The sequence below is a fragment of the Heteronotia binoei genome, chromosome 18 (genome assembly GCF_032191835.1).
Source record: "Heteronotia binoei isolate CCM8104 ecotype False Entrance Well chromosome 18, APGP_CSIRO_Hbin_v1, whole genome shotgun sequence".
Classification (NCBI taxonomy): Eukaryota; Metazoa; Chordata; class Lepidosauria; order Squamata; family Gekkonidae; genus Heteronotia; species Heteronotia binoei.
The window spans coordinates 18,333,795-18,346,726 of NC_083240.1; the positions used below are offsets into that span (position 1 = coordinate 18,333,795).

Consider the following 12,932-nt stretch of genomic DNA (forward strand, 5'->3'; position numbering starts at 1 on the left):
AAGTCATAAAAAAAGGTAGAATGTGCATTCCAGGCCTTCCTTCTATTGATGAATTCCAAGAGAGACTCCAGCCCTCACCTAAAGGTTGGCAACCCTATGTGGAAATTTCCTTTAGAAAGTTTTAAAAATTGTTTGGCTTAGGGGTTAATATATCTAAATTTTGAGAGAGATTCTTTTTTTTCGTTATCGTTAATAATGTAGCTTTTTAAATTCAAAAACTGGAATAATTTCAGCTGTGCTAGTCATAAAACAAAGCAAGAGTCAAGTGCACCTTTAAGATCAACAATGTTTTATTCAGAATGTAAGCTTTCATGTGCTAGAAGCACACTTCATCAAAGAAAACTATGGAATGGCAAGCAGTCCTAAATATAGAGAAAGTGGGCAGTGAATTAGGATGCAGTCATGGAAATGTTTCTTAGCAGATTTGCCAAGAGTCACGAGTTAGGGGTCTGGTGTTTGTTAGTTTATGTTAACTGGGCTGAAACAACAACAATTAAGTTGGAATAGCAGGTTGATGTCCATGTACTAAACCCATTAAGTATCCTGGGTGTGAATTGCTCTGAGTTAAAATGGGGGCATAGGTTTTTCAGGGGTTTGATTTAAACATGTAACACACATATAAACATAATTCTAGTTTGCCATTAGAAAAAAGAATGCATTAAAATATAGTAGAAGATGGGTTAGCATATGTAATGAGATCCAGTATCCCTATTTGAGTATGTCAATACAAAAAACATTATTCTGATACACTATTCTAAAAGAGAAATAAATTGGATTTGTTCATTGTTAACTTGTGCCATTGATTGCCATCTGACTGAGTATTGCTTGATGTTGTTTATAAGTTTTAAATTAGTTATGCTTAATTGTAATTATTTATTGTGTTTATTAGTACTGCTGTAACCCACACTGAACCTTGCTGTGCAGGGGAAGGGCGGGCTAGAAATCAAACATAATCAACCAACCAACCGGGTCAGAAATGCTGCGATCCCAACAAACCAATCAGCGTCCAGGTCATTGTTTAAAAAAACCACCAAAACATTGTGACAGCGCATGCGTAATATACCCCTTTCCCACCATCCAACACGGGGTTGTGCCGCTCTATCCCCTGCGGGGGAGGAGTAGCGTTTAATAAGCCCGCGCACCTCTGTGGTATGGAAAAAATCGCTACAGGCTTCTTCCGGTCAAGGAAGGAGGAGCTTCTGTTTTTCTTCCGGGCCAGGACGGAAATAAGGATTTCGCAGCGCCGTCTCTATGGTGACGGCGGTGAGGGGCGGGTCTCCGAGCCGGAAGTGGGGACCGGGGAGACCGGAGCAAACAGGGTGGGTATGGCGAGTCTTTCGTGAGCTGCTGAGGTGGGGGAAGATGACTGTTCGAGGAATGTCAGCTGTGGGAGGCAGGGAGTCCCGCCTCGGTCAGTGGGAGGCGTGAAGGAGAGGGCAGTTAGCCGCACCTGGTTGCTGTAGGGAGGCCTGTCTTTAGGAGGGCGCCCCTGTGGGGAGAGGTTGGGAAGCCCTAATGCACGATGGTGTTCCCTTGGTGGAAAAAGGCATGTTTGGGAGATGGGCTTGGAATCAGTGTTCCCTCTAAGCTGCAGAGTCTTGTGAGCAAAAAATCTACTTTGTGAGCTTACTGGCATTAAAGTTGTGAGCTCCTGTATAAATTAGTGTGCTCTGGGGTCATCCTTCCTGAGCTAAGACAAAACTGTGTGAGCTGCAGGCTAAAAATCTGTGAGCTAGCTAACTCAGTTTAGAGGGAACACTGCTTGGAGTGTAATGTAATGCTTCCAGGTCTTTAATATTTGCTATTATTTCTTGAGAAAATATTTCTCTTTTTTATATATATAAGCTGCTGAAATAGATTTAATCTTGCCCTTAGGACTGCTTTAAAAGCATTCCAGATAATGTGCAAATGTACATCTGGAGTCAAATTGAATTTGAAATAATCAAGAATTTCTTTGCCCAATAGTTTTGATACATTTATATTATGTAATAAAGAATTATTAAGCCTCCAAGTTGAACCAGAAGACTTCTAATGTTTGCAAGATGGGCTTGGAGACTGTTTTTTTGCATGAAGATGCAAGGAGGATGAAGCCTGTCGGTAGATAGCTTGGGTGTGTGTGGGGAGGAAGCCAGTGCCATGTAAATGCAAAGCAAGTATGGAATGAAAAAAAGTTAATGCACAATCCAATTCCTTTTATTGATGAATTCCAGGGGAGACTCCAGCCCTCACCTAAAGATTGGCAACCCCACGTGGGGATTCCCTTTAGAAACTTAAAAATTGTTTGGCTTAGGGTTAATATATATAAATGGGTATTTGGAGAGAGGTTATGGAGGAACCTCCTTGTGTACAGGCAGTCTACCCTGACTCCCAGGTGCTGCAGGATGAGCCGCTAAGCATGCAGTCATCCGTCCTTCCCTCCCTTTGAGTTTGACTTCTGAGTCATCTTATCTGGCTGCTCTTTTGTAATGTGAGTTATATGTGGCCTTTCTGTGCTGGTTTCACCGTTCAGAGCGCTTCTCTAAAGGTTTAGTAGCTGTTATTGTAATAGTCATGTAATGGTTGGCCTCTGGTATTATTCTTGTCTGAAGGGTGAAGTGGCTGAAGGAGAGTGGACTTGTGGCCTGTCCATGTGTCTGTGGTTCACAGCTTTGGTTGTAGCTCCCAGTAGGTTAAATGTGATCAGCTGTGTTCTTTTCTGGGAGTCCTGAATTATGTGTATCTTAGGATGAGACCGCAAGTTGATGCATACATGGTTTTTAAAAATAGTTGTGATCATTTTGCAATGTGTGGATTAGGGCAAGGGGTTGGCTCACTGTCCTTGAGAGGCATCTCAGCATCTTATTAAAAGATTTCTGAATCTTTGTTGTCCATTTCCTGTTTTGGCTGCTGTTGTCCTGCCCTTTGAGAAAGGCAAGAATGGCAATTATAAATCACCACCCCAGGCAAGACTCAAAGAAGAAGTTGAAGCCCCTGTTCTGCTGAAACGTTTTAGCATGGTAGAGGTGTGGTAGAAATTTATATGTCTATGCACTGTGTGAGGACAGCCAATGTAAGTTCATAGGGAAATAGATTTGGGGTACCCCAAATAAGATATTTCCTCACATGATACCCAATTATTTTTGAAGTGTCTTGAGTTCAGTGTGTAGTACTGGCCACCAGCTTAGATAGGTTTGAAAGGGAACTAAACACACTTGGGGGAGGGTAAGTTGATCTGTTCTTTGTCATGATGGTGTAATGGGAACCTCCATGAACACTTGGAGTAGGGGAATGACAGCAAGAGAGTTTCCCGGCTGCATCAAAGCACGCATAAAATCATTAATGGAAGCAGCCTTTAGATTTCCAAATTCTATTTAAAAAATTGCCAGTAAAGCACATCTAAGCAACACATAAGTGCAGATCACTGATAAACTGGCTTCACTGCTCAAGTCAGCGGTTTAAAACTGCTTACAAACCAAAGGCCCTCTCTTAAAGAGAACAGTGGTCAGCAAATTGGAGGCCATCCCAGGAAAGGTGTTCCAGAATTGCATAGTGATAAAAAAATGCAATAAATAAGAATTGTATTTCTTTCTGCAGAGGTGGATCCTTGACAAAGTTTAGAGTGGTTGAAATAGATGCAGATTTTGAAGATGGCTTGTTGAGTTCTTCCAGCGCTGAACCTAAAAATGTAAGCCATCCCCTAGTGCAGGGGTGACCAACGGTAGCTCTCCAGATGTTTTTTGCCTGCAACTCCCATCAGCCCCAGCCAGCATGGCCAATGGCTGGGGCTGATGGGAGTTGTAGGCAAAAAACAGCTGGAGAGCTACTGTTGGCCACCCCTGCCCTAGTGGGCTATCATGCTGTTCTGAAAGCGGGCTGACTGCTGAGTGAATACCCTTCCTGAGTTAAGCTAATATAGAATGGATTGAGGCCACAAATATTCATTTCTGCCTGGGGCTGTTGGTTCTGAAATACAGGTTTTTCAAAGTAGTTTGGGAAATCTTGAGGATCTTTTGAAGCCTATTGGTGAAATGAGCATCTAGCTTAAACATTACCAGTCAGCCTCTGAAGTCCAGAGCTTCAGCAGACTGGTGTTCTTGGTAGCACTCCCTGTTGATGTGGGGTGATGGCGAAGGCTCATGTACCTTGCCGGAGTACTCTGTGAACTGAGTGTGCACATTAAAGTATGCTTCAGAAACCTGCAGGGCTCCCTGGCAGGTATTCAAGGATTTCTCAGTAGTTGAAAAAGTTTTCTGGAGTCTGAAAGCTTCTATTCTGAAACACGTTTCTGTCTGTCTGAATTCTGTGACACACACCAACAACCGACCAAGTATATGTGATGGACAATTCCCTAACCATGGCATCTATTCCAGTCACTGTCTTTTGTTGTGTGTCTTGCTGATCGGGTGACTTGGTGGCATGATGTGCTTATCCTCTCAGTTATGTGCCAGTGCTGGACATAATTCTCCCCCCTCCCCAATCTGATTTTTGTATATGCGCTCGTGTTGCCTTGCATAGGTGTGTGCATTGCCTTATCCTGAGAACCCTTAAAGTATAAACTCCAGAAAGAAGGTGTATAATTCTAGAAGCTGATTTGATCTCTCCCCTGCTTCTCCTTTTGAATGAAGGATGAGGGTGGGTGGTAGATGTTGGTGCAAAGAAATACTTGTGGTACTTTCTTGCATCATTTGGTCTGATCTGTACTCATAGAGCTAGGTACTTTAATTGTGAGGTGATTGAGACACCGCGGTATAATGGCTTGAATGTCAGACTGAAGTGACCTGGGTTTGAGTTCTCGCTCAGCTGTAGGGTTTGCTGGGTGACCTTGGTCCAGGCATTGTGCCTTGGTCTAACCCACCCCTTGAGAGGATAAAGTGGAGGTGAACCACAGATGCTACTCTGACCTTCTTGGAGGAAGAATATTGGCAAACAAGATCAGTCACATAATACCAGATTGTACATGGAATTTTTAAACAATTTTAAAAATTGTTCCCTATACTATCAGAATAGCAAGCATAAAGCCTGAGCTATAACCTTTCTCAGAAGTGCTGACTTGTTTTCAAGGAGTCCACCCCCCCCCCCAAAAAAAACCAATCTGGAAGAGCATCCTCACATTTTTACACCCCTCCTGTAGTAATATGACCCATTCTCTCCTCTAACTCTAGTCTGTATCTTAATATGTCCCATCTTTATTCTTGGACGGAGGGCAGGGTCTCAAGGCAGCATGTGTGATTCTGTCCTCCTCCACTTTATCATAGCAGCCCTCTGAAGAAGGGGCAGAGCAAGAGTGTGTGCAATTGACCCACAGACTCAGTCACCCACCAGGCTTCCTATCTGTGTGAGGATTTGAATCCTGGTCTCCCCAGTCCTAGTATGACAGTTCATGCTAGGAGCCAGTTTAGTGTAGTGGTTAAGCGTGCGGACTCTTATCCGAGAGAACTGGGTTTGATTCCCCACTCTTCCACTTGTAGCTGCTGGAATGGCCTTGGGTCAGCCATAGCTTTCGTAGGAGTTATCCTTGAAAAGGCAGCTTCTGTGAGAGCCCTCTCAGCCGCACCTACCTCATGGGGTGTTTGTTGTGGGTGGGGGGAGGAAGGTAAAGGAGATTGTGACCGCTCTGAGACTCTGAGATTCAGAGTATAGGGTGGGATATAAATCCAATATCATTATCTTCTTCTTCTTCAACCAGTACTCCGCATTGGTTGCCTCCTAATTTGCCTGCCTCTATAAACCTATGCTGATACGTGAACGTTCAGGTTACAAGATGTTCCTAGTTGCACCTCTTAACCTAAAAGTTTCTCATGCTGTCATCAGAGTGTACTGGCTAGCTTTTAGAGATCACTGTCCCCCCCACCCCCAAACCAGTTTCCCAGAAATTCCCTTATTACGTTTCTTCATTTGTAAAGTTTGAACATAAGGGTGCTCAGCTGCAGCATGTCTTGTGCCCCACTGGCTGAACATGTGTTCATCTTTGGGTTGGAATGAGATTGGCTACTCCCTTGTCACCCACCAGTTGAATCCCTACCTTCATTTATATTTGGATTAAAAAAAAAAATTCTAGTTTTGTGCACTGAGTCTGCTAATAAAAGGAGCTGGTTTAGACCTCTTGTGGTACCAGTTAATCTTATCAGATTCCTTTTCTCCTTTCAGTGACCAGCAGCATTTCTCACCAGAAATAGTGAAATAGTATAGGCAGGCCTTTTTTGTAGCAGGACCTCCTTTGCATATTAGGCCACACACCTCTGGTGTAGCCAATCCTCCAAGAGCTTACAGTAGGCCCTGTACTAAGAACCCTGTAAGCTCTTGGAGAATTGCCTACATCAGGGATATGTGGACTAATATGCAAAGGAGTTCCTGCTACAAAAAAATGCCCTGAGTATGGGACTGCTCTGACACATATGTTCTCCTTTGCCTTGGCCTCCTTGCAGAAGTGTAGATACAGTTCTCTGTTCATCCTATTTTCATGTTTTCTCCCACTGTGCAGAGATCTACCTCAAGGTCTTTTTGGAATGATCGTAGTCAAAGCACCTCTGTCTGCCACGTGGATGGGAAGATATGCATTTTTGCATGTTCCACCCACATTAGTGCCGTTTCCTTATCTCAGTCCTTGCCACTGCCACTCTTCTTTCCTTCTCAGAGGCCTTTTTGAGAGCTCTTTAAAAATGTGCAGTTGCCAGGTCCCTGTAGCATGACAACATTAGAACCATCTGTTGCAGCAATATATTGATCTGGATCAGACTGAAGGTCCTTCTAGCCTAGGATCCCATATGTTTTGGGAGTTTGCAAAGCTGAAGCCTCCCCCTTCCACCCAGCTGGTATTTAGGTACACAGCCTCTGAACCAGAAAGTTCTGTTGATGCATCATGTCTAACAACTGTTGAAAGATCTGTCTCTTTAATTTGTCTCCTTTTAAAGTTGTCTAAGCTAGCATAGACGTGGTGCAGAGTGGTAAAGCTGCAATACTGCAGTCCGAACTCTCTGCTCATGACTTGAGTTCGATCTTAGCGGAAGCTGGATTCAGGTAGCTGGCTCAAGGTTGACTCAGCCTTCCATCTTTCCAAGGTCGGTAAAATGAGTACCCAGCTTGCGTGGGCGAGGGGGAGTGTAGATGACCGGGGAAGGCAATGCCAAACCACCCCATAAAAAGTCTGCCGAGAAAACATTGTGAACGCAGCGTCACCCCAGAGTCGGAAATGACTGGTGCTTGCACCTTTACCTTGGTAAGATAGAATCCATTGCTGTCGTCCTTGGGAGGAGGCAAAAATGAAGTCTGTGTCCAAGACAGGGTGTGTGTGTCTGTGTGTGTGGTGGGGAGCAGTAAGGGACCCATAACTGTGACTGCCACACTTCTGCACATGCAGTTCCTAATTTCTGCCCTTGCCTGTTAAACTTGTGGAAAAAACCCCCTTCTTTGCAGGTTCTGTGAAGGACAGCAACATGGAAGCGAAAAGGTTAAGCATCTCCCTGGTTCTGGTTCTGTTTCTCATCCTGGCCCTGCAAATCTTATCCGCTGTCGACTTTGACCCGTATCGAATCCTGGGAGTCAGCAGGACGGCCAGCCAGGCAGACATTAAGAAAGCATACAAGAAGCTTGCCCGGGAGTGGTACGTGAATCGAGAAACATAATTTGATCTAGCTTCTGGCTTAAAAACAGGCAGCCTGTCGCTTGCAAGACTTGTCAGCCTTTGCTGTCTTGATACTTTCACCTGCGGTGGGGGGAAATGTGCTTTGACTGTGGGGAGAGACCCTAAAGTAAGGACAGGGAAGGGCATTGGGGTTTTGGAGAAGAGGGAGCCCCCCACCTCAAAAAAAAGCAGAGCCACCTCCGAGTAACAGCAGGAAGCAGTCTTCCACAAAATCAGAAAATATGTTGTTTTTCTTTTACTAGCACAGTTAGCATAAAGTTCAATTAAAGCAGAAATGAGCAGTTTCCATAGATCTCTCCTCACCCCCCCCCCTTACAATGTTCCTTGGGGTCCCTTTGTCCCCTCAGGAACACCATTTTGTGAAGATCTGCAGGTTGCAGTGGGAGGGATCATAGCCGTAACAGGGAAGTTCCATTCTACAGATGCAAAATCAGTCTGTAAATAATATGTGGTGGGATTTGGCTTTGGACTGGGCATTGGACTGGCTTGTCTTCGCTTGATAGAAACGCGGAGCTTTTTGCTCATTATTTCCCAGCTGTAGGGAAAATCCTCAGTGTGAATGTAATGCTTCTCGCTTATGCTTCCGTTACTTCATTTCGAGGCAGGCATGTTTAGGGAGGCACGTAGAACCATAGAGTTGGCAGGGACATCCAGGGTCATCTAGTCCCACCCCCTGCACAATGCAGGAAATTCGCAAGTACTTCCCCTCCACACACCCAGAGACCCCTGTTCTATGCCCAGAAGATGACAAAAAGCCTCCGGGATCACTGGCCAAACTGACCTGGAGAAAAATTTCATGTTATAAGTCTGTGGCTCAGGGGTGCAGTGTGTGCTTTGCCTGCAGAAGGCACTGGGATCAGTTCTTGGCATTGCCAGTGAAAGAGTCAAAGATAGCTTGCATTGGGGAAGGCGTCCCTCCCAGAGAACCACTGCTCGTCAGAAAAGATGATATTCAGCAAGGTGACCGATGCTCTGATTTGGCATGATTTTTCTTTTTCCATGGCATTTGTCATTTACAGGGTGTTAAAAAGAAAAACCAAGCTGTGGCTGCAGCCCGTTCAGCTGTCAATAGCCTTGTAGAAATGAGTGGGCAGAGAATGTTTGAGTCTCAGGAACAATAACGGAGTGACATGAGGCTTTCTTTTGCTGGGAGGCAGCTCTAATTCCTCATCTCTGTTCCCTGCCCCCGTTCAGCTATTTGTGTATGAAGTTAACTGCACTCACAAAGAGGTTGGATTTTCACCCCTCTTTGCCAGTCTCGGAGCACAGGAAAGAAGCCCACCTCCCCCTCAGGTAATACGCCAGTTCAGGCGTCAGAGAGATTAAGCTTTGCATAATGCCAGTTCTGCCTCCGTTGCCCCCGCACTCCCAGCACTGAACTTGAAGCTGCCAGCCTCAGATCAAATCGCTGACTCTTTTCTCATTTTTTACTTGCATTTCAGGCATCCTGATAAAAACAAGGACCCTGGAGCGGAAGATAAGTTCATACAAATTAGCAAAGCCTACGAGGTATTAAAACGCTGGGGCGGGCAGAGGGAGTTCTGTTGTTAATGAAGAATCAGCAGGAGTCCTGGGGCACCTCAGAGACTGACAGAGTTTTATTCCAGCGGAAGCTTCCATGCCAGCTTTTCATGATGCAGCGCTGCAGGTTTTTCTTTAGGCAGACCATTTTTGTAGGAAGTAGGACCAAAGTGGACAGCAGGGTCACAGGACCTTGAAAAATACGAAGTAAAGCATAACTGTGAAAATTCACATTTGCTTAAGGAAAGCATGGAGGCCGTTTTGCCTGTTTTCCTAAGGTAGTTGGCTCCTTTAATCGATGGGGAGTGGCAGGAGACGTTTAACATCGGTGTGTGTTATGTGCTGTCAGGTCACTTCTAACTTACAGCGACCCTGTGAAATAATTTCTTCCATTAATGGTGGTGGATGTTATGTTGACTTTTTCAGTAGGAATGCCAGGCTTCAGGTGGGTCCTGGGGATTCCCCAGACCTGCAGTTCGTCACCAGATGACAGAGATCAGTTCCCCCAGAGAAAAAAAGATGCTTTGGAGGGTGGACTCTGTGGTACTGGACCCCACTGTCCTCCCTAAGCTCCATCCCCAAATCTCCAAGAGTTTCCCAACCTGGGTCTGCTGCCCCTATTGTCAGGAGCAGCAGCATCTCACTACTTTTCCTTACTCTGGAGTAAACATTGTAACTAGTTTTGTGTTTACTCTGCATCATTTTGTGTTCCTCCGCGTCATTGGTAGAAAAAGCCTAGCAAGAACTTATTTGCATATTAGGCCACACCCCCTGACACCACCATTTGTTCTGCACAGGGATTTTTTGTAGAACGAGCCTAGCAGGAACTCATTTGCATATTAGGCCACACCCCCTGACACCAAGCCAGCATTGTGTTTCTGTGTGTTCCTGCTCAGAAAAAGCCCTGCTCTGCATGCTACAGGCATGATGTTGTAAGTAGTACTAGAAAGGGAGTGGTTAACAAGGAAGAGCCAATTTCCTTTGTGGTGCCTCTTGGATAACTAGGGGCATCATACAGAGTAAAACTAGAGTGAATTCTAGATTAGGATGCCTGGCGTACTGACTGCAAGGTGACTCTCTGCCACATCTCCGTGTGTTCTTTATGTGCCCAGGAACCTGGGGGACAAATTGGACAAAACGTAAGGGGTGGGGTTTTTGGACAATGTTCCCTCTAAGCTGCAGAGTCTTGTGAGCAAAAATTCTACTTTGTGAGCTACTGGCATTAAAAGTTGTGAGCTACCGCATCAATTAGTGTGCTCGGGGGTCGTCCTTCCTGAGCTAAGACGAAAAAATGTGTGAGCTGGAGGCTAAAAATCTGTGAGCTAGCTCACACGAACTCAGCTTAGAGGGAACACTGGTTGTGGGTCATTCTCCGTGTGTGGTGGTTGTTAGCTAAAGCAGCTGGTGAGGAGGGTGGCTGGGGTTCAGATCAGAAGATGAATTGGGAAAATCCAGGGTAAGTTGGTGGAGGCTTCCCTATGCCTGGCAGGGATCAGGAGCAAGTATGTGCTGCACCTCTCCTCCCACCTCTGGTGCCGCCAGGCGTTCACTTAGAGAGTGCAACGAGCCTCTGTGTTGCAACCCTGGACTTCCTTGGTGGTCTCCCATCCCATGTATGAAGCAGGGCCAACCCTGCTTTGCTTCCAGCAGCTGAAGAGATTAGTCCAAACTGGGCTATTAGGGCTGCTATATTTACTGTAGGTTTTCCTTAAAACATGAATGTAGTATAGTGGTCCTGGCCCGGTGGTCTTGTTCTTGGAATGCATAAATGAACTGAAGATGAATACAAAGGTACGGTTAGCTTATACTATCCTAATGCAGAGTCTTTACCAAAAATTCAGGATGCGAAGTTCCATTTTTTTTTTTTAAACCCTGACCAGATCCTTTCTAATGAGGAGAAGAGATTAAATTTCGACCGCTATGGGGACGTGGGGGAGAACCAGGGGTATCCCCAACAGCAGCACCAGCACCAGCAGCGCCAGTTCCACCCCTTCCATGAAAGCTTTTATTTCGACGAGTCCTTTTTCCACTTCCCCTTCAACTCGGACCGCCGGGACTCCTCCGATGAGAAGTACCTGCTGCACTTCTCGCACTACATCAACGAGATCGTGCCCGATAGCTTCAAAAAGCCCTACCTCATTAAAATCACGTCGGACTGGTGCTTCAGCTGCATCCACATCGAGCCCGTGTGGAAGGAGGTGGTGCAGGAGTTGGAAGCAATGGGTAAGGAAGGATCAAGCATGGGCTCGTTCCATTGGGCTTCGTGCCTGCCCCAGCCTAAGGACGGGTCACATGCCATTTCCTGTTTTAACTTCTGCCTCACAATCAAAACATCTTGCGTTGCTGCCCAATGACACACAAGCTCTTGCTTTGCTAAGTCTCCAAGGCAAGGAGAGTCTGAGGGGCAGCTGCTGAAAATGCCTCTCTGTGAACCTTTTGATGCCTAGATGATGTACTTGAAAAGATGTTCTTGGTTGAGCTTAAAGATGTAGGAAGCAAGGTAGCCTCTAGAGCGTTCGTTAGCTCATCGCCAGCCTGTTGAATAGAACCAGGAAATCAGCAGGGGTCTGAGACGGGTTCCCTTTGTTTCGCCTAATTGACTTGAAATCCATTTTCAGAGCCGGGCTGCATCTCTCCTAGGCTGGCGCATCCATGCTGGGAGCCCAGACGTGCTGTTCTCAGGAATAAAATTAATTGAATAATGAAGGACTCCTGTGGGCCTCAAGTACCCGTCTGCAGAGGAACTTGCATGATTCACTGTTCTAGCCTTACTCATTCAGCTGCCGCGGGGAGCAGCGTTGCTCCAGCTCTGAATCAAATTCAGCCGGCTTGTTCTGTCTCTCCTGATGAGAGAGGCACAATAGAACGAGCCCTCCCTGGGGAAGAGAAGAGGCTGCCCTGTGCACAAAGTGCCTGGAGATGATCTCTGGAGGCTGGGAGGGGAGTTTTTGCTCAGAGAAGGGGGCCTTTCATTTTAATCCAGAGAGAAACCGATGTTGTGCTGTCTCTATCGGATCTGGGAAGGTGCCAGCGTTACAGTTTTGGGCATTGGTCCTCCAGCGCTCTCCTGGAACAATCCGCATTTGCTCCAGTGCTGTTGGCAAGGGGAAAGTTTGTAGCTGCAAATAGGGTGCTGTCAAGGATCAGAGGCATCTAGCGGTTCCTCTTCCGGGAAGGTGGCCAGTAGTAAGGGGGCTCCCGTGGCCCATTCCCAGGGCTCTGAGGTGCCACAGCGGTCTGTTTTTGTCCGCCGCCCCCCCCCCAGGTTATATGCATATGTGTAAAGTGCCATCGTTGCATCTGACTTATGATGACCCCCTAGGAATATAAAGCCTTGAAAAAATGCAAACGGGAAATGATTTTCTATTTGTGCAGCTGAACTTCTCTAAAGCAGAGAGCTGAGTGACATCCCTGCAGTTGCCCCTGCCTCTGAGCTGCAACTGTGGTTCGTGTCATGAACTTTCTGTTGGGCCTCTTCGTTTCCGCAGCATAAGGTGTAATCGCAGCTTTCTAGTGTTGGCTTCTAGCTTGGGAGGTCTTTCTTGACTGGCCTCCCTTGCCCCTTTCAGGAGTGGGAATTGGCGTCGTTCATGCCGGTTATGAGAGGCGCCTGGCACATCACCTGGGCGCCCACAGCACCCCATCGATCCTGGGGCTTATCAATGGGAGAATAACCTTTTTCCACAATGCGGTCGTGCGGGAGAATCTGCGCCAGTTTGTAGAGAGTCTTCTTCCTGGGAACCTTGTGGAAAAGGTAAGTTGCTTTCAGCAGTTTGCTCTTTGAAGGTGC

General features: G+C 46.2%; 1 protein-coding gene across 1 annotated transcript in view; it reads left to right on the plus strand.

Annotated features, from left to right (window-relative positions):
• The first annotated feature begins 1,157 nt into the window (after positions 1-1,157).
• The window catches only part of DNAJC16 (DnaJ heat shock protein family (Hsp40) member C16), a 43,789-nt gene continuing 32,014 nt past the window's right edge, over positions 1,158-12,932 (plus strand). Inside the window, exons 1-5 of the mRNA XM_060258941.1 lie at positions 1,158-1,319; positions 7,393-7,579; positions 9,064-9,130; positions 11,023-11,365; positions 12,712-12,896. Of these exons, the coding sequence (XP_060114924.1) occupies positions 7,413-7,579; positions 9,064-9,130; positions 11,023-11,365; positions 12,712-12,896 (762 nt within the window). The 5' untranslated portion in view covers positions 1,158-1,319; positions 7,393-7,412. The remainder of the gene's footprint in view (positions 1,320-7,392; positions 7,580-9,063; positions 9,131-11,022; positions 11,366-12,711; positions 12,897-12,932) is intronic.